The 21,304-nt window shown below is 32.4% G+C and overlaps 1 protein-coding gene across 5 annotated transcripts; it reads left to right on the top strand.

The window, feature by feature from the left end:
- The first annotated feature begins 10,149 nt into the window (after positions 1–10,149).
- On the top strand, positions 10,150–21,298 carry LOC104248500 (calmodulin-binding transcription activator 4-like). 5 transcript variants are annotated; one of them, XM_070160125.1, is made up of 14 exons: positions 10,150–10,342; positions 12,893–13,018; positions 13,189–13,304; positions 13,555–13,643; positions 13,888–13,933; positions 14,306–14,726; positions 15,606–15,736; positions 16,032–16,122; positions 16,223–16,443; positions 17,138–17,270; positions 17,376–17,823; positions 18,956–19,541; positions 19,782–20,072; positions 20,927–21,298. In XM_070160125.1, exons 1-14 carry the CDS (start codon positions 10,159–10,161, stop codon positions 20,993–20,995), a joined length of 2,952 nt encoding a protein of 983 aa, XP_070016226.1. In that variant the 5' UTR covers positions 10,150–10,158; the 3' UTR covers positions 20,996–21,298. The 5 variants fall into 5 exon arrangements, with proteins under 5 accessions (XP_070016226.1, XP_009803068.1, XP_070016225.1 ...); XM_009804766.2 differs by having other exon boundaries at positions 14,315–14,726; positions 17,138–17,823; XM_070160124.1 differs by having other exon boundaries at positions 17,138–17,823.
- Positions 21,299–21,304: the final 6 nt, after the last annotated feature.

Genomic DNA, 21,304 nt, shown 5'->3' with positions numbered 1-21,304 from the left:
ATGTGAGGAGGAGGAGCACAAACGTCCCGGTGAGGAGGTGTGAGAGGTTGACATTGGAGGGCCTACATAGAGGTAGAGGTAGGCCAAAGAAGAGGTGGGGAGAGGTAATTAGGCAAGACATGACGCAGCTTCAGCTGCTTGAGGACATGACCCTTGATAGGAAGGTATGGAGGTCGAGGATTATGGTAGTAAAGTAGGTAATCTAGAGTGTTCATAATTGTAGTATTGGCACGCAGTCTCGCTTTCTTTTGGTAATAGGTTTTTATGACTAACCGTTGTTTTCTTTCATTGTTGATCACCTTACTATCTTATTATTTTTATTCTGCTTTTATATGGCTTTTTGGTACTATCCGTTCTTGTCTATATTTTTCATTAATGTGGTGCTCATGCTTTCCTGAACCAAGGGTCTATTGGAAACAACCTCTCTATTCTCACAAGGTAGATGTAAGGTTTGCGTACACACTATCCTCCCCAGACATCACAGTGTGGGATAATATTGGGTAAGTTGTTGTTGTTGTTGTTGTCGGTTCCTACTTCTAATAATATAGAGATTATCATATCAAAAGTCATTCTATCGGATATTCAATATTATTGTTTTGGTTTAATTATATGTTATATTGATTAAAAACTTTAGTGTGTATTTCTTATTTTAGTTTTTTATGTTTTAATAAAAGAGAAATAATAAATATTTAAAAAAAATCTATGTTTAAATAAGGCAAAACGACCTCGTAGCCACTTAAACTTGCATCGATTTTTCATTCTGGTAAACAAACTTTGAACGTTTTCATTTGAACACTTCAACTTATCAAAACACATGTTTTAAACCCCTCCATTAGAGTGTGATACTCAATTGCGCTGACAAAAATAACACGTTATATAATAAAACTTTTTATGGTTTGACACGTGTAATTTGTGGGTCCCATATTTAAATATCAATTTATGAATTTTTTCTAAAAAAAATTCTTTCTCTCCTTCTCAATCCCACCAAAACTATTCCATCGGAGACATACCACCAACACAAGCTTCATTCATGACCAATTCTTGGCCGGACAAAAAACCTCTTAAATTATATACCTTATTTTCCTTCTATTTTTTTTACCCAAACCTTATTCTTTTAGTCTTATGTTCAATAAAATCGTCATTTTGTCCATAAAATATTTGGTCTCATTTCCAGAAAATTATATGCCAGTGGCACTGTCGTCGTCATGCCTTGTTAGAGCACCAACAACCCTGCATCTCTTGAGAGATCGAAGGCATCAACGAGCAACAAAAATGAGAAAGCTACAGTCGGCCACCAATCCAACATCACCTTTGTACTTCCAGTGAGTTACCTACTTCCACCGAATCTCCTCCACCAATTCCAAGTCTTAAACTCCAACCTCCAAATCATTTTGTTGCAACTAAGAAAACACCAATCGAACTTCATTAAAAAAAAAAAAAAAAACATATGTGACAACACCTCGCAAGAACCTCAGAAGAATGTTGTTACCACGTAGGCATAGTCAACTGTCAAAGTGGCTTATTGAGGTGTAAATAATCAAGTTGGGTGTTCAAATGGAAAAGTTATAAGTTTATTTACTGGAATAGAAAATTGAAGCAAGTTTAAATGGCTATGTGATCGTTTGCCTTTAAATAATCTCAATGTAAAATGAACTTTGACACAAGTCTTTTTCGCATATTGGCCAAATATGTTTTTGGCAATGGACTCTAACATTGCTAAAACGCGAATAAGGTAGACTGTTAGGTAAGATATTTAATACAATAATTTATTAAGTTTCAAGTAAAATAAATTTATTACTATTTTTCGAATAAAAATAAATTGTAAAATAATTAACCCCTACCAAAGTCTGAGGAAGTAATTTATTAAAGAAATTTTCTTATTTTAAACTTCCTTTTTACTTTCAAGTAAACTCATAGCGCAAATGTTTAACTTTTTTTATTTTAATAGTACTTAATTAGAATATGAAGTTATAAGTTCTTAAAATTCAATTAAGTTTACCATATGCCCGACTAATATCACTGATTTTGAAGTATATCAAATGTTGGCTAGCTTTCTTGAATAACCTATTGGTTATCTCCTAGTTTGCAGCCAAAAAAAAAATGCTTCAACAACGGTCAAAACTATAATACAGTATTATTGTAAATGAAATTACTAATTTAATTCATACAAATAAAGATGGCAATTTGAATTAAAAAGTATTTAACAGGTCAATATTACAGATTAATGTTTGCAGAAATTAAATTTTCATAAGTACATTAGTGATATTCTTTTTTTTTTCTGAGTTGGATGCTCAATTTGGTTTAAACATGACATTCTTTTTATAAACTTATGAGAACTTTTTTAAACTCATGTCTAGCTATTCTAAATGATATCAAGAGAAAAACAGGACATGAATTGGTGTAAATATATTTAATGTCTTATTTACTGGTGGCTCAAATTTTTAAGCATATTCCGAGTTAATTTAATTAATTGATAGTATTTCCGCGTGTCCTTTGAAATTATTGCAATCATCAAACCAATAATCATGTATACCATTTAGAATTTTTATTTCTTAATTTAAAAAATTATTTTTTAAGCCTTCGGAAATATACTAACCTAGTATGTAGAATTTAGTACACCATAATTTTAAAGACAATTCCACTATTATATACATGTAGACACGCACAACAAAAATAATTTTTAGATCTTGATTTCTGAGAACTCGTGTATGTGTGGATGCAAAAGCTGATATGTTAAAGGTAGATCTATGATTTAAAATCTATTAGTTCGACCTTAATATATTCTTAGCATTGAACCCTTTATATTTTTAAAGTTATGGATTCATATCTACTATTTTTTATTATTTGATAGATTTTTATACATAAATTTATGCTTAACGTTACAAGTATTGAGTTCAGTTGAACCCGACACTCCTTTGTTGCATCCGCCTTTGTTCATGGGATGCAAATACTTGAAGAGCATAATTGATATAATAATCTCTTCGTTCATATATTTTAATTGTTTAACTGAAAATATCTCTCCTTTTAAATTTAAATTATCATCTTAGCGATATTTGAAAAAATAGCGGTAAAAGTTATAAGTTTTGTTTAGCATGTCAATTTGGTGTATGCACCACTTTACTTGTTTAGACCGTTGACATTTAGAAGAACTGTTCAATCATATAATCAAATGGAAATCTCACAAGAGGTTTTGTTTTTTTCCTTAAAATAGTTGAGCTCCATAACCACAAATATGTGCACATGGAACATAATTAAACAATTAATTGCTTAAATAAGTAGGATGAATTTATCAATGTTAGTGGTATCATGGTGTTCATGTCAATGTTAGTTTGGGAACTAAACTAATCTATCATACTATATTATAATTGGGAAACCTCAAAGTAAAAGTTGAATTACTATATTACCCATTAAAAGCTGAGTGACTATTTTGCCCTTAAATTACACATTTACTCCTATAATTTTTGTTACTTAAAAGTAAATTTACCTTTCAAAAATTAATGATATTGTATTAAAATGAAATTAGATAAACGTACCAATACTTGTCCATGTGCAACTCTCACTACAGCCTATTATATGTGTTGCAATTGTTTTCATATTTCAATACTTATTGCAACTATTAGAATACCTATTTAATATTTCAACTCTTTTCAACTTCCAATATTAACTATAAATGGGAAGGTGAACCTTTACCAGAACCTTTTATATCCTACTCATAACATAAAAAAATGGACAACTAACTTGTTAAGCAATTATTCTCTCTGTCAAGCCATTATCCATTAAAAACATCATTCTTCAAATTATGCATACTGCTCAGCAGCACCAGCAACACAAAAATCAAACTACAAGTGCCAAATCAGGTTAATTGATTTCTTTTTATAGTCACTTTCCATAGTGTTTTACTTATTCTATAGCTAACTAGTGGTATTTTACCTTGTTATGTTCTGCGTAAAAGTTTTCGCATAAATTAAATGATAAAAGGAATTTTGAGAAATTTATGGAACATGCACTGTCTAAAATTTAAAACTTTTTGTGGTTCACTCTATTTCTATTCTTCTATTTTTTCTTCGGTTCTTTAAGCTTTACAATAATTTAATAACTGTAATATCATTCATTTCTATTTCTCTTTTCCTTTCCTTTTTGTCTGTGTATTATTCATTGTATGGTTCGATAACTATATTTCCATTTTGTTACTCTGTGAAATGTACTAACACATCATCTTATATTATGGTTTTCATGTTCTTTTAGCATATTTCATAAAAACATTCTTCTAGCATAATTTTAGATGGCCTTATGATAAACTAAGTAATCTGACATAAGGTAGCTTTTCTGGTGCATTAACATACTTATATATGCGCTTGTATTTCATTAATTTTAGTATTGTTATACATATAGTATTGCATCTATAAACTTTTGGTCCTCTAAAACCTATCCTAAAAAGAAAAGAATTTGTCATCTAAATATATATGTAGTAATAAGAGTCATTATTGCTCTCTGGGAAAGTTTGATGATTGGCTTGATATAAAGAATAAATCAAAAATGTTTTGGACCTTTATTGATCATATGATTATTAACTTATTTCATTTTATAATTGTATTCATATATTTACCTTAGACAAAAGGAAGAAAAAATCGTACTGATTGGTATGAGATACACGTGCAACGCATGTGTCCAGAAATTAGTAATAATAAAACGACGATGAATAAGGACTTCTATAGTTCTATATGTTATAACTCCAAACTTTGAAACGTATATTTTTCCTATTTATAAGCTATTTTAGAGAACACTATGATGAATTTTATATGTACTACTCTTTTTTCTTTTTGGAATTATAAGGGTATAATTGAGCCACTAAAATAATGGTAGAGACATATTTGGCTCAATAAATTGATGGAGGTTATTTTTGTATCAAATCAAATAGTTTAGGGACTCTTTTTTCTGTTTCTCCAAAGTGAAACGTCAATAGTAGATACCTCATTCTTGTGGGGCCACAATAATTATTGATATAACTTCGCAAGTGAAGTGACACGTGTGGATGCATGAAATATCAAAGATGGGCAAATTGGTCCGCAAAACCAAATATAAATAAAAGGGCTACACTACTACTACAAAGTGGCCCAATCAAAATAACAAAGAGAAGGTAAAATCTCAGTTTGATCCCTGGACAGCAAGCGCGCATATATATATATATATATATATACTAGTCTTAGGGTACGCGCTTTGCGCGTGTACCCTGTATCAATGAATATGTAATCTTAAAAAATTTCGTCTATATAACTTCTCATATTTTGTTTCTTTCTTAATTATTTTGCTTTATTTTTTTATTACACTTAACTATGTTATTATTCTAATTTTTCCACAAAATTATACCTCGTAAGTTTTGAAAGAATAAGTCATCCACAAACTTGACTTATAATGAGTGATATCATTAAAGTTGAACTTTATTATTGGATCAGGTTATATGCAAACTTAACTACGTTAAAATGATAGATTACTTTTTTAATATTTAAATAATATTCTCATTTTCCAACCTTTATTTTTGTAATTCCATGTAGTCGCTCATATTTTTTATTTTATTTTATTCATTTAGCATAATTGTGCTATTATTCTAGTTTTGAAACTACTCCTTCTAATATTAAAAATAATGAATCATTAATAAACTTAGCATATAATGAGTGATGTCATTAAAGTAGAATCATTATTGAATGAGGTTATAGACTTATGTTTTCATTTTCTTTCGAATTATATTTACTTATATTATGTTGAAACTTATTTTATGTTATGTTTTAATTTTACATAAGAGTATTATGTTTTTTTTTTTTGATTTTGAATTTATGTTATATTTTCACTTACATTTTATTTGCTCTGGTATTTACTTATTAATTCAGATTGCATGCCATTCTTTTCAGTTAGAATTGATAAATTATTTTTTTCGTAAAATATTTGAGCAATGTTACGATATTATATTTATAAATATTAATTTTTTTTATCAATCATGTAGTCCATGACGTTCTTACAAAATATATACTTTTAAATTTTATAATTGATTAAAATAAAATATTATTAATTTAATATATATATATATATATAATTAGTTTTAAAATATTAATTATAAATATATGATTATCATTAATATATTTTCAAGAAATAATATTTATCTTAAATGTCAAATTTAATATTATTTATAAATGCATATATTTGTTAAATATAGCTTTAAATTTTTGATAATTAACTTTATATTTAAAATTTAATCTAACTATGTAACTACGCTTGTACAACCAAACAATACACTTGTAATTATAAAGTAATTACACTATGACAAACAAACAGGTCTCATAATTACAATATTGTATAATTACTACCCTAGTAATTACACCAATTTTAATTATCTGGTGGCTTTCCAAACAGATTCTAAATATTTCCTAGTTGATCTTAATCCTAAAAGGTATAGTGTTGGACAAGTTATTCCACTCCTAACAAGATTAATAAAATGATTCTATTTTAATTCTACCTTATAGATTGACAAACTATAATTACTTTGCGCATTGTATATAACGAAATAATTTTTACAAACAAATTCTTATTCAGTTTTAAAATTTTGAATATTAGAAGTTCTTACATAGTTTAGATAAAAAGATTTATTAATAAGTTTTTAAATTTTAAAGTCTTAACATTAAAAAATAATTAAATGACAAATATTTTATTAATTTTAAAGTTCTAAAGTTTCCTTGTTGAACTTTGCATGTAAATAATAACTGCATACAAATTATGAGAAATGCACGTGCAGATTGTTGTCCAAGTTAAGCCAAAAGATAGCGAACAATATTAGGAAAAATCTTAGTTGATGTTTTAAATATTAAGCCTTCCTATACGGTTTAATAAGATTTTTTCTTATTATTATTATTTTGCCTTTACAAATATGTTATATGATATAATTTAAATAAGGAAGGATTCAATATATAAATTTAGTTGATTTTGAAATCTTAAATATTAAGAAAATAATTAAATGACTATTCCTAAATTTAAGGAAAATAACTAAATGACGACTTTGTCTAGTGTGAAAGCTATTTTTAAAAGGGTAAAAAATACGAACGACATTTCGCTAAAGGCCTTCGTAGCTTTTATATATATATATATATATATATATATATATATATATATATATCTCACCTAATATATATCTATATATATATATATATTAAAGCAAGAAAGTTACCATATATAATTGACATTATGGTTAAGCCAAGTGGCAAGCTAATAAATGTCAATAGTATATGGTGACTTTATTCTATATTTGACTATTTTAGTTAAATACAAATATATATATTTGAATTATATATATATATATATATATATATATATATTTGAATTAAAAGATAATTTTGAATTTATATATAAAGTTCTAAAATTCGAATTTAAATTAAAAATAAAATTTATCTTTTTTTTATATCATGTTATCATATGCAATCATGTTAGGAATTTTGTTATTTTTTCTAATTATTTAAATACTACTTCGCCTCTAGCAAAAAAAAAATTACTCCATATAACTATAAAACTCTTTCACATTTAAAATCCTATAAGTATAGTTCTTTGAAACACTGTAGCTAGATTTAAATAAAATAAAATTCTTTTAAAATAAATTTAATATATAGGGTACACGTCTATGTTTATCTAAATAACAAAAAAGAGTTTACAAAACCAAAATAAAAGTTTACTTACATATATAATAAAGTAAACATACATGTTGGAGAAAGAAACATCACAAAATCACTCAATATTTAAAAAAAGGTTATTTCTTTTTTCTTCTTGAAGAATATTTGTTTGAAGAGTCAATTTGCATAAATGGGCATCAAACAAATAACAAAACTTTTGCTATACAATTGCTATCATTAATTTCAATTTAGCACATTCAAGGAATTGAATGGTAGAAGATGTAACTCCTTCATTTCGCTGTAGTCGGGCCAATATTGTAAGGATATAATATTTTTTTCGTTGAAGAATATTAGTTTTGAATCATTAGATTATGTGAAATAATTTTTTTTTCAAACTCAACAAGAGAGAAATTGGTTTCTAATTGATAGTTTCTATAGAGACTTTAAGTGTAACAAAGAGTATATATAAAGAAAAAATTGGTATGACGTAATTTTTTTTTAATGTAAACAAATTATTTTGAAAAAACTCTTTACTTTTTTTAATTCAATGATAATAAAAAGACAAGATATTTTTGAACATTAGTAGAGAATTTTATAATTATTTATAATAGAAGTTATATCATGGATAAACTCATAAAACCAAAATCTTATGGAATATTTACATAATATCCGGCCATATTTATTGTTTACTTTTTATAACTAATATAAATAGATATATACCGAAAACACACGATTATACACATATTATATATGGATTATATATAAATTACACATCATTCAATTTTTTAATTTAAGTGGTCGGGTGAGCACCTATTTAGGCTGATTAGATAAAGCCAAAAGAAAAATATGAAACAATTTCAACCAAAGAGTAAAAAAAAAAATAAAGTTCATATGTAGACAATATTTTATTAAAACTCATCATTTTATAGTTAAATAAATTAATTTTTTGTAGCAAAAAAATATAATGACATAAAAAATAAGATAAAAAAAATAAATATAACAAATGTTAGAAAGATCTAAAAACGAGAAATAAAAGATGAAAACAAATTTCTTCTTATGTTTCATCTTTGTTGAATATAAAAAATTTGTAAGTTAATTTCATCAATTTCAAATATTTTTTTTTCCAACTCAAAAACATAGATTATAAGAGAAAGATATCTTAGAATATTTTTTTAATTTACATTATATATCGTTTTTAAAAATCACTATTACTAACAAACTGATATGATATTCAAATTTGAATTGGAATGCAATTTGAGTAGTTTGCATTGAGGTTAAGCCAAGTATGGTATCGAAAAATAAACTACTTGACAATTTTAAGACAATATATGCAATATTTTATAATAATAATTAACTAATTTAACATTTAATGATTCAAAGAACAAAATTTTTGTATATATAGGGTATTAAAAATTCAAATTCTGGGGCTAGAGATATCGATAAACTTAAAGTGGAGTCATACTGAAATAAATCCGGCCAAAGAATCATTTAAATTTTAAATAGCTGATTAAAGTAAATTTTAAACTAATAATAATATCTTCACTTGCATCATTATAAAGATAATCATTATTATAATATATATGAAGTTTTAGAAATTGAAAATTCAAAATAGATATATGTTTTGAAAGATAAAATCATATCAAATAAGAGTTCAAATCGTAGTATAAGAGTCACGTCGGAATCAAAGAATCGTTTATATCGTGCAACCTTTGTGATTTGCCATAAATATGAGTTATTATTTCACTTTATGGTTATTTTTAGGTTCCAATGACACATACGGGAATAGTACAAAAATAAAATTATCACTACGAGAATTGGAAAAATGTTAGTCTTTTTTCATGTAGTGTTTCTTAATTAATATCTGATGATTATCTATAATTATTTAGAAGGTTTAAATGTCAAGGTTATTTACATTTAATTCAAATAACTCAAATATTTAACATGGTTAATGTCAACTATCAAAATGGAGTAAAAAAAATTCACTAGCTAAAGAATTTTTTATATTTTTAGATAACCAACTAAAATGAGTTTTGAATTAAGAATAATATTTTCAATTACATTATTATAAAAATAATTATTATTGAAAAATAATATTTTAGTAACTTAAATTTTAAGAAAGAAATATTTTTTAAGAGATATCAACATACCAAATAAGAGTTCATGTAGTAGTAAAACAGTTAAGTCTTATCAAAGAGTCATTCATTGTCTCAACATTTGATTGTTTTGCCATAAATATGAGTTATTATTTTGCTCCCTGACTATTTTTAGGATCCAATGACACCGACAAGAATGATATAAAAAAAATGAAGAAATGGTTAATTTTTTTATGTAGTTAATATTCAATGATTATCTATATTTACTGAGAAAGTGTAAATTTTAAGATTACTAAAATACAATCCAAATAGCGCATAACTTAAATAACTTAAATATTTGACAGGATTAGTGTCGGATAGTAATACTAGTATATAAGAATAGAATATAATTGGTTGAACGTAGCACTGTAACGGTGATGACAGAGCTGTACAACAAGCAGCCTACCATCGCCCCGGTCTCTTCACCTAATACCAAGACAGTGAAATATTCCCGATTTCAGGTGGGAAGTGGAAACCGAATTTTGAATGAGAGAGGCCGGGAGAGAGCAATTCTTCATCACCGTGAAATCTTATTGTTGCGTATAAGTATGGCAGAATCAGGTAAGAATTAATTTTACTAAATCACTGATGCGCAAAGTCCGTTTATATTACTAAGAATACTAGTTTTTTATTAAGAATTTATTGCTTATGGTTTAGATAATTTTGACATGTGTGGACTTGGTTACACTTATAGTTGCTTCGTCTTAATGGTCAATCAAGACGGAACTTCTTTTGGGTTTTCTTTGTTCCATTTATTATACGGAAATTACATGTTTCATTCTAGGGCTACTGTTTTCTGGTGTGATATCTGCACCTCCTGGCCGAAAGCAGTTGAATATACTACCAAGGGCTAGATCCGCCTCTGCTAAAGGGATTGTAAGATACCAATTACCATGTGTCAAATGAGTGGATCATGTGGACACTGTTTCTTGCATATTTTCACTTTGTCACTTGTATATCCTAGCATTGTTCCATTTGCTGGTTGAAAAGATCAGTCAACCTCAAAAATAGCTTGTACATGCCTGAGTTTCTCAACTATTTTGGAACTGAGAAGTAGTTTTTTGATAATATATAGACAAGGAAAAAGCTCACCTGATTTAGTTGATAGACCTAGGCCCATAGCAGGGGTAGAAAAATAAAGACTGCCTTGCCCAGGCTTTCGTAATCCCATTTTGAGCGCTGTGGTACTCATTTCCCCTTGCTAACTTGGTCATGGGAAGAATATCAATAAATGACAAATTATTGCCTTGGCTCTGTCCTCTGGCAGGGGGTACCGGATGGGATACTAGGCCCTCTGAGGCACTCAGTATAGTTAGATGGTATATCTTAACTAATCGGTCAAAATGTTGAGAATATGAGATCACCCTCTTCTAACGAGCGTCCATATGATAATTTCATGGTTGTGACAATCGCTATTTGTATTTTGTGCTTTCAAATCCAGTTGGATTTTTTGGACCCATAACCCTCGGGTGCTTGTAAATAAAAGGATGGCCCATAATGCAAATTAAGCATGCCGAACTGCGGTGTCTAGCAGAAATGTTTGTTCGAATCCATCTTCTCGATTGAACCGACTTAGTTTTTCCATCACCGTCTACCTTCACTAAGTGAGCTCTTTCTATTGATCCTTTTCCCTGTAACTCTCTTTCTTCTATTAATCCATCATCCCAAAAATGTGACCAGTTAACCGGCCAACAAAGTGACAAAGTTTGATAGAAATCATGAAGAATCATTTCACTTGACCATTTGTCAGTTGCGCAAGAATTAAACCATAATTTAGTAGTATGTATGCTAATGACAGAATATGGATTTTTAAGCTGCCTTGAGAGGAAATACCTCTTGACAAAGGAAAAAGTAAATCATCAACTGAAGACTTACATGCAGGCTTCTTGATCGTGTGCTTGTTTTCCTAGTAGGGTTAGGTTGGTCTAAGACTATCTATTAGCAGCATTAGTAGTTCTTATTGTTGTTTCGCCTAAAAATACTTGCGATGTGTGAGAAATATGACACGGAAAAATTATATTATTAATACATTAACTATAATACAAGTACCCCTATTTGTAACAATACACAATATCTACACTACTCCTATTTCATGTAGGACTATGCTATGTTGCTCCGACACGGCAGTTTAGGTGTCGCACCCGTGTCGACACGACACTAGTATGGGTGTGGGTATGGGATCCGTACCGGATCTGGTCAAACAATTTTCAGTACTTTGACCACGACGGATGGAAAAATTAGAGATGAGATACAATTTGATTCCCGAAATCAGAACCAAAACTAGGGAAGAAAATTACATACCTTATCTAGGAAGTCGGTCCTTTACTTGCCTACAACTTGAGAATAAAAAAGAAAACCACACTTTACAAGCTATACGTAAGTATTGCTTAAAATTTCTCATAATTTAGAGATATTTTTATATTTTTATTTTTTTGAATTATTTTTAGCCGGATCCCCGCACCCGTATCCGTATTAGGATCTGTATCCCCGAATCTTAGAATTTACATTTAGAAGAATCCGACCTCTAGATCCGCACCAGTGTCTGAGCAACTTAGGGACTATGCTTATTTACATAACAAATAACTAACTAACACTCCCCCTCAAGCCGGTGCATATAAATCATATGTACCGAGCTTGTTACATATATAACTAATACAAGGACCAGTGAGAGACTTGGTGAAAATATCTGCAAGCTGATCATTCGACTCCACAAACTTTGTAGCAATATCTTCTTAGAGTATCTTTTCTCTGACGATGTTATAGGAAATAGGAGTATGTTATGGTGTTATGTATACATAATTATATATAAATAGGGCTCATCGTAACATACAATAATAATCAATAATATTTTCTCCCGTGCTTTCTCACAGGTTTTACTTCCGCAACACGCAGAAAACCCCCTGTCCTGTTGCCATTATTGTTATCCACACCCAATCTGTGAAAGCTTGTCATAACATAAGCACTTGAAACGGTGTCTTCCCGAAACAATTGTTTTCCCCGGGAAAATATTGATGTGTGCTTTTATGTTTGTAACCTCCTGTAAATTGGTTGTAAGGAACTGTATTTGCTGCAATAGAAGATTTTAGCAACTGTTGCTATTTCACGTTTCAGGATACAATATAAATAATTTGGTTCGAGAAGGCCGTTTTAGGTGGTTGAGACCTGCAGAAGTTCTCTTTATACTACAGAATCATGAGGACCAGCAACTTGCTAATCAACCGCCCCAAAAGCCAGCTAGTAGTCTCCTTGCTCTTTAACTTTTTGTTTCGCTTTCAGTAAGATGTAAAATATCTATTCACAAGATTGATCAATTAAAAAAACATATCTAGTGATAATCCTCTTACAGAACCATGTCATATTATCCTCTCTTCCCTTTGCTCTCTTACAAAATTGGTTGCTATCAACAGGTGGATCTATGTTTCTCTTTAACAAGAGGGTCCTTAGGTACTTCCGTAAAGATGGTCATAGTTGGCGCAAGAAGAAGGATGGAAGAACTGTAGGAGAGGCACATGAGCGGCTTAAGGTAACAATTGGTAGAAAGCGTCATGTTTATTCATTATTGAACAACACAAATGACATTTTTGTCTAAACATTTGTTATTTATTTCACGTGGAGGGAGGTGTTAGTCATCCCGGCTGGGGACATTTTTGTTGGTTGACTCTCGAAATGGCATCTTGAAAAAAAAAGGGGGAAAAAAAGCCTATGATGTTCATGTTTCAGTTTTCCCGATATTTTTCATTGGATGAGAAGTTCTCTGTCTCTGCTGTGGCTAGGTTGGGAATGCTGAAACCCTAAATTGTTATTATGCACATGGAGAGAAGAATCCTAACTTCCAGCGGCGAAGCTATTGGATGTTGGATCCGTGAGTTTACTTGCTAAATCTGTAATCTAGTCTTTTGCTTCAAGATTTAGAGCAGTTTAAGAAAGAAGTTCTAAACTCCTTAGGAGTTTAGGGCACTGAATGGATAAGGAGCACACATGAGAAATTTAACTAAAATTCTAGGGCTCCCTTTTCTTTCATCTCTGTCGCTCTCTCAGACCAAAGTTAGGACCAGGAACTGATTATATTTTCCCCTTGTTTGTTCTCAATTTTGCATGCTTGACAGTGCATACGAGCACATTGTCCTGGTTCACTACAGAGATATAACTGAGGTCAGTCTTCTGGTACCCAATCGTACAAATATCCCATATCCTGACATGAAATCTTGCTACTAATTTAACTCTATTTTCGTCAAGTCATCCATGAAAAGATTCCTGCTTTTTAAGTTTTTCTATCTTAGTCCAATCATCGTCTCTTTTTGATTGTTTCTGTAATTTTTCATGTAAAAGCAGCTAAAAAATTGATACTGGACTAGAGAAGTTTCTATAATTGGTTTCAGCATTTAATGCTATATCAGGGAACTTAATATTTGCTTGGTGCATCTTTATCAAGCAGTTTATTAGCTACAGTTTGAATACGTTGGGATCTAGTATGTCAAGCTATTTAAGCAATCTTAACAGCACTAGTTTCACTTATGACCCTAGGGGATGCAGATTGCAGCATTCATGTCACAGTCATCTCCAATTTCCTCTATTTTCTCTCTGAGTCCCAGCTTATATTCTACTCAACATCCAGGCTTTACTGTTGTTGGTAGTGAATCTTATCAACAGTACCAGAACGAATCTAGCCCTGGATCTGGGGAAATTTGTTCTGGTGCAGGCATCAATAGTAATGGGATGAACATCTCAGACATCACCGGGAGAACGGAGGGGGTGAGCAGCTCACCACAGGTTGAGATAAGTCAAGCATTGCGTAAACTTGAGGAGCAGTTAAGTTTAAATGAAACTGATCCACTATATAGTGAAATTGAGAACTCAGATGATGTTGAAAATTTTGGACATGATAATAGTTCACTAGTTCAGATCCAGCACAAGTCAAACAATCTTCTGTTGCAGCCTTATTCAGGTTTCTTTCATTTTTTCGTGCCACAAGATTATTATTAAATGCAGATATACATGCTTAGCATTTGTCACTGCATTAAACTCCTGTTTTAATCATGCAACCTGAAACTCAGAGATTTTCTTCTTTCCTTGTACTTTGTTGGGAACAAGGTGGTTATTTTGTCAATTTGATTAGTGCACTTGGCTATTTGTGCTTAGACTTGAAAATGTTATTACTCGATACTCGGTTGATATCTTTTGTTTGAATGCTAGTCCTTTTGATAGCTTGTTTGAGAAAGAAGTATCTACAATAGAATTCTTCTACCTTTTGTTTTCACTAATCATCAAGCTCGGTTGAATGTTGATTGATAACTGGGCTTCTGCTAGCTCAGTCATGAGTTAGATAAACTGAGGCCATTTAGGCCTTTCATAGCTTGTTCTTCCCTGAATGGCAAAATTTTATTTTCAACACGTAACTAGTTATAATTTTTTTATAAGGTGCAAATCGAAGAAGAGTGCCTTTTTTTCCCCAAAGTTTTGATTTGCTTTAAGTTCAAATAATTCTTTTAAGTGAACCCTTTTTGGGTTACTAGTTTTAGCTTACGCGTTGCACTCACAATATGTGTCTTTTTTAAATTGTGCTTGAGTTATAAAATAAAAGTGTAAGATATGTAGATGTAGATAAATAAGTTAAGAATTTTTAACTGGTGATTTTTCCACTTTGATAGAATCTAACTGGTGATTTTTTCCACTTGGACATTTACTACCATGCCTGAGATTCTCTATCTGCCTTTTCTTGAGCACCAATGCTTCTGATTTAGAAGCAAGAAATACTAAGAACTCGTGCATTTCTAATTTAGAAGCAACAAATACTGAGGAGTACTGATGATAGTGTTCTTTGTAGGAGAGAGCAGTGAATCACAGGATCAACTCTTGAACCTGGATGGTGACATATGGAAAGAGATGCTGGATCACTGCAGAAGCTTTCCGGCTGCCGAGTCACAAGACAAATGTTTTGAAAAGTTGGATGAGAATGTGAGGAAGTGTCTTTGAAATTAATTTTTGTTTCATATGCCTGTATCTTTTATTGGCATGGTCTTTTGCACCTGCATCTGATTAGGACTATTGAGTCCTTGCTGACTTGTCACTGCGGCTGAAGCTGTGTATGAATAGCAGTTTGTGCACAAAATGGCACTATATAACCATACTTGACCTTATCTCCAGGCGTTTCTAAATAATTCTGCTGCCCCTTATAACCACTTATTCAGTTATTTATTTCAACATTGGCTCTATTCTCCGTCTTCCGCCTAACTTGTCTGCGCTCACTCAGGGAACGCTACAAACCTTGTCAGGAATGGGACCCATAGAAGTTACCGAAAGTGATAGGTGGCTTAAATTTGGTGGAAAAGAAGCTCTGAAATGTGAGCTCCTTTTGAAAATCCAGATGATTAGTTATATCTACTACATATAAAATCTTGTGCAGTTTCTTGATCTCAGAAAAAAACCCCTGTTGCTTTGCAGCTTCTTTGACAAATTTTAAGCAAGTTGAAGATTTCAAGTATCCCGCATGTGCAAGAATAAATACTTATGGATCCTATTCTGACCAATATACAACAATATTTGACCAAGATCTGATTGGAACTTCATTTGAAGATGATATGAGCTTAACCATTGCCCAGAAGCAGAAATTTACTTTTCATGATATATCTCCTGATTGGGGGTATTCATCTGAGGCAACAAAGGTATATCTCATGATTTAGTTGTCTTTGCGCGGTTATTGTTGAACATTTCTACTGCCCATTTTTTGTGGTGGTTGTTGAATATTTCTTTTCAGCTTGCGCAATTAATTTTGACGTTGCAACTGACTGCTTACATATGTTTTTAGCATCAAAATTTAGTTTCAGTTTTTTATGCTCTAACTCTTGAAGTGGAGGAGTTGTTTCCAGCAAGCTAATACCATAATCACTGCCAACAAGCTTCTTATACATATTTCTTACAGAAGTTTGATAAATTCTTGTGAAGAAATCCAGTTCTGTCATAATTTGCATTTGACAGTCATGGCTGATTGGATAATACAAACATATAGTGCTTGCCCCCCCCCCCCCCCCCCAAAAAAAAAAAATAGGTTAATTGGAAAAATGATTTAACCAGATCCACTAACCAACTCACAATGACTAAGGCAAGTATGATTTGCCAACCTTGGAGATGTGCATTCTCATGCTCCGTGATCTTTGACTTCATCTGTGGAGTTAAAACATTGTAAATGAATTTTCACCATCATCAAATAATCTGGCATGTTTGTAGTTTGCTTTTTGATGAAGGCATATTCTGAAAATCTTGGAGTGTCAGATGCTCCATCGTAGGATATCATGATATTTATATGTTCATTGAAATGTTTCAATATCCAGTTATTTGAACTTCATCTATTTAGTGCAGGTAATGATAGTTGGATCGTTTCTCTGCAATCCATCAGAGTACACATGGACTTGTATGTTTGGTGATATTGAAGTTCCTGTTCAGATCATCAAGGAAGGTGCCATCCGTTGCCAGGCGCCTCCTCACTTGCCAGGTAAAGTCACACTCTGTGTTACTACTGGCAATAGGGTATCATGCAGTGAAGTAAGGGAGTTTGAATACCGGGTTAAGTTTGATGATCATGGTCAAAATAATTTAGCTGAAGTAGGAGGAGCTTGTAAGAGTTCAGAGGAACTGTTGCACCTTGTCAGATTTGTACAGATGCTTCTGTCTGACTCATCAGTGCAGAAAGGAGATGGTTCTGGATCAAGCAATGATATCTTGGAAAACTCCAAGGCGAGCGAAGATTCATGGAGCCAAGTCATTGAATCTCTTTTATTTGGAACTTCAACATCAATGGTAACCGTTGATTGGCTTCTTCAAGAGCTTTTGAAGGACAAGTTGCAGCAGTGGCTTTCATCCAAATTGCAAGTACAAAATAACCAAATGGGTTATTCCTTCTCCAGGAAAGAACAAGGGATAATACACATGGTTGCTGTCCTGGGGTTCGAGTGGGCCTTGCAACCAATTCTAGATGCTGGAGTAAGTGTTAACTTCCGTGATATTAATGGCTGGACTGCCCTGCATTGGGCTGCACGCTTTGGAAGGTAACTGAATAATATTTGTTGCTTGACAAACTGCTGGCTTCATAGTCCATGACGCGCTTGGTACTCAATTAACAATATAAACTACATTTAAGGATCTTTAGGAAGTCAAATATGTGAGTTAGATATAAATAGAGTAATAGCGATAAACAAGAACCAATCCCTAGGAAAAGCCAGAATTATTTGGATTTGGAAGTAATACCTCTCCTATACCCCCTAAATAAGGGCTCATCCTAGAAGGACTAGCTGAGAAACATGTATTGTTTTACATAAATCTGTTAACATTGTAAAGTATTAATTTCACAGCTTTGTCGACCGGGTAAAAAGTTTTTTTATTTTCTTATGATACTTCAAAGTGTTTATTGAATGAAATTTGTCTTCTCTGCAACTTTTAGTGCAGACGAATAATAATCATGAAGTTTCTTACGATACCTCTTGAATTGTTATTGAAGAGAATTGGTCTATTCTGCACATTTTAGTTCATAGGAAAAATAAGCATGAACGTTGTTGGAATCGATCACTCAAGTTATAGCATCTTTACGTGAAGAAATGTGCAGTCATGCAGAATTTGCACTTTCCAAATTTATCGTAATATATTGATAACATGAAAAGGATAGGTTTGAAATACTTCATATATAGTGATGTCTGATTGTGATGAGAACCCAAGGTGTGGAAATACAGTTGTTAATGTTTACCATGGTTTGCTTGAGATTTTATGCTTTCTTTCTTTAGTGCTTCCAGAGACAATGGTGAACTCTTCTGAACGGTTTGGGGGCAGAATGAGGGTATTTTTTTAAAAATATTAATAAGGCAGATTGAGGGTCTTTATGCATATAAAGTGCTTACCCTTGTGCTTTCTAGCAATGTTTTTGGAGAAAGGCGGAGAGATGCCTGGACTGAAGGGATTACTTGTTCTTATATTCCTTGTGTTCTTCGCTTCCTTAGCATATGGTGATTATAACATTTTTAGAGTACCTGTTGGTTCATCAGAGTAGTCCCTGTTAGATCTCTGTCTCCCTGTCTCTGTGTGTGTATGTTTGCAAGTGCAGTACTGTTGCTATGATTATTCCTTACAGTGCCTGATGCTTTAGTACATAAGTAAGCTGATTTTGTTCAAACTGCCTGCTTTTGACAGGGAAAAAATGGTCGCATCCCTCGTAGCATCTGGTGCATTTGCTGGAGCTGTTACTGATCCCTCTTCACAAGATCCATTTGGTAAAACTGCTGCGTCAATTGCTTCTAGCTGCGGTCACAAGGGAGTTGCAGGTTATCTTTCAGAGGTTGCTCTCACCAGTCATCTTTCATCCCTCACATTAGAGGAAAGTGAGCTTTCAAAGGGGGCTGCTGATGTGGAAGCAGAAAGAACTATCAGTAGTATATCAACCACAAATGCTGCCACACATGAGGATCAGCTTTCTCTGAAGGACACTTTAGCTGCAGTCCGTAATGCTGCTCAGGCTGCTGCTCGTATACAATCTGCATTCCGAGCACATTCATTCCGGAAGAGACGACAGAGAGAAGCTGCTCGTGCTGCTACAACTAGCGGAGATGAATATTGTGTCCTCTCAAATGATGTTCTTGGACTTTCAGCTGCCTCAAAGTTGGCATTCCGCAACATGCGGGATTATAACTCAGCAGCTTTAGCTATTCAGAAGAAATATCGTGGATGGAAATGCCGGAAAGGCTTCCTTGCATTCCGCCAGAAAGTTGTGAAGATACAGGTGCTTTATTTGTTTGAAAGCAGAATAGACATTTCAACCTCATTTGTAACAACGTATAAAATTAAAGATGACAGATCTAAAAAGAAAAGGTGTCACCAATTTAGATGTTATATTTTTTAGCTGCTCTTGTTTCTATTTTGAGAGGGGTTGGGGGTGGAGGTGGTGGGGGGGGGATGTTGCAGAGTAGAAAATAATGTGTTAAGCAGAAAGAGGTTGTGACCTTTGTGATTGCCATGGCAGGCTCATGTACGAGGATATCAGGTTAGAAAGGAATACAAGGTATGTTGGGCTGTGGGAATATTAGAGAAGGTGGTGCTGAGGTGGCGTCGACGGGGTGTTGGTCTTCGGGGATTCCGACTAGAAGAAGAACCCATCGAGGAAAGTGAGGACGAAGACATTCTCAAGTTGTTCCGCAAACAGAAAGTGGATGCTGCTATAAATGAGGCTGTCTCTAGAGTGCTATCAATGGTTGACTCTCCAGAAGCACGCCAACAATATCATCGAATTCTTGAGAAGTACCGACAAGCTAAGGTTAGTGAAGCATCCATCTACTATCATAGTATTGAAACAGTTAAATCTGCTTGATCTGCTGACTTCAACAACTCAAATGTAAACGATGTTCAGCATCTTTTGGTAGATGCAAGTTCACTTGGTAGTTTACATGTGGAAATGCTTACCCACACATTTGGAAATCCTCACTCTATCCCCATGTAAAATTCTGTGAGAGGGAGCATATAGTGAAGTTTATCCACCAGTATGTTCTTATTTTTCCGTGGAACTTTTTGAAGTTCCCCATTTTCTTGTCCAAAAAGTTTTTAGGGTGAAAATAATATATTTTCTAGTATAAAATAAATACGGGAATCGTTGATAACGTGACACTGCATATGTTTTCTGTTCTGGATATGAAGTGTGGCATATGATGGAAAAAATACAGCTTCAAATCTTAATGTGGGTCAATACATGGGATATGGGTAGTTGCCTAGTGGTATCCATTTAACCAAATTCATTCTTTCTTTTTAAACTGAATCCACGGACATTCTTGTGTATCTGTCTCCATTTCCCCTTTTAACTTGTGACACATGGAAGCTTATGCTTCATCGATCTATGTGTTTCGTCCATATCATATCTATTCTGTACTTTTACGGTAATAGTGATAACTGCACCGACTCCTATTCGACTGCCTAGTTTTATCCAATCCCTAGCAGCACAGAAGTTTATTTTCAATTACAACCGACTGTGGCTTGAACCACAAGTGTAGTAAAGCAGTGTAGTTGTTCCTGTAACACCTTTTTTATTCAGAGCAGGGCAAGGGGGATGTGCTTGGCTCCTTGATTGTAGTTTGAAATCAAAAAATCATGCAATTAATCTTCTTCACCATGTCGCAGGCTGAACTTGGAGTGAACAGTGATACAGTATCCACTGCACATGGTGACATCTCCAACAGTGATATATAGGTGCCTAATCAAACAGCGTCTATAGCTTGTGGATGAATTTCTCATTGTCTTCCCTACTTCATTTAATTGGTTATTATGTGTAAAGTATTTTGTAGGTGCTGCTCATAATTTGTATAGGTGGAAACAACTATTTTCTTCATTTTAGTGCCTCCAGGCAAATCAGTTTGAAATTTCTTTTGCTATTGTACATATTCTTATGTTTTTGGGTGCATTGTCCACTAAAGAGGGCGTTGGACGGAGTGAATGCTATTGCTTCTTCTGTTAATAATTTTTTTTATGGAAGCTTAGAAATATTATAAGCGATGGATC

The sequence above is a fragment of the Nicotiana sylvestris genome, chromosome 10 (genome assembly GCF_000393655.2).
Source record: "Nicotiana sylvestris chromosome 10, ASM39365v2, whole genome shotgun sequence".
In the NCBI taxonomy this organism is placed as follows: domain Eukaryota; kingdom Viridiplantae; phylum Streptophyta; class Magnoliopsida; order Solanales; family Solanaceae; genus Nicotiana; species Nicotiana sylvestris.
This window is presented reverse-complemented; position numbering and strand designations above follow the sequence as displayed.

Bases quoted from the DNA above. Each gene is read 5' to 3' on its own strand.
- LOC104248500 (XM_070160124.1), top strand. From the start codon at position 10,159: ATGACAGAGCTGTACAACAAGCAGCCTACCATCGCCCCGGTCTCTTCA. The intron at 13,644-13,887 runs GTGAGTTTACTT...CATGCTTGACAG, and splicing joins AGCTATTGGATGTTGGATCC to TGCATACGAGCACATTGTCC. The intron at 14,727-15,605 runs GTTTCTTTCATT...TGTTCTTTGTAG, and splicing joins TCTGTTGCAGCCTTATTCAG to GAGAGAGCAGTGAATCACAG.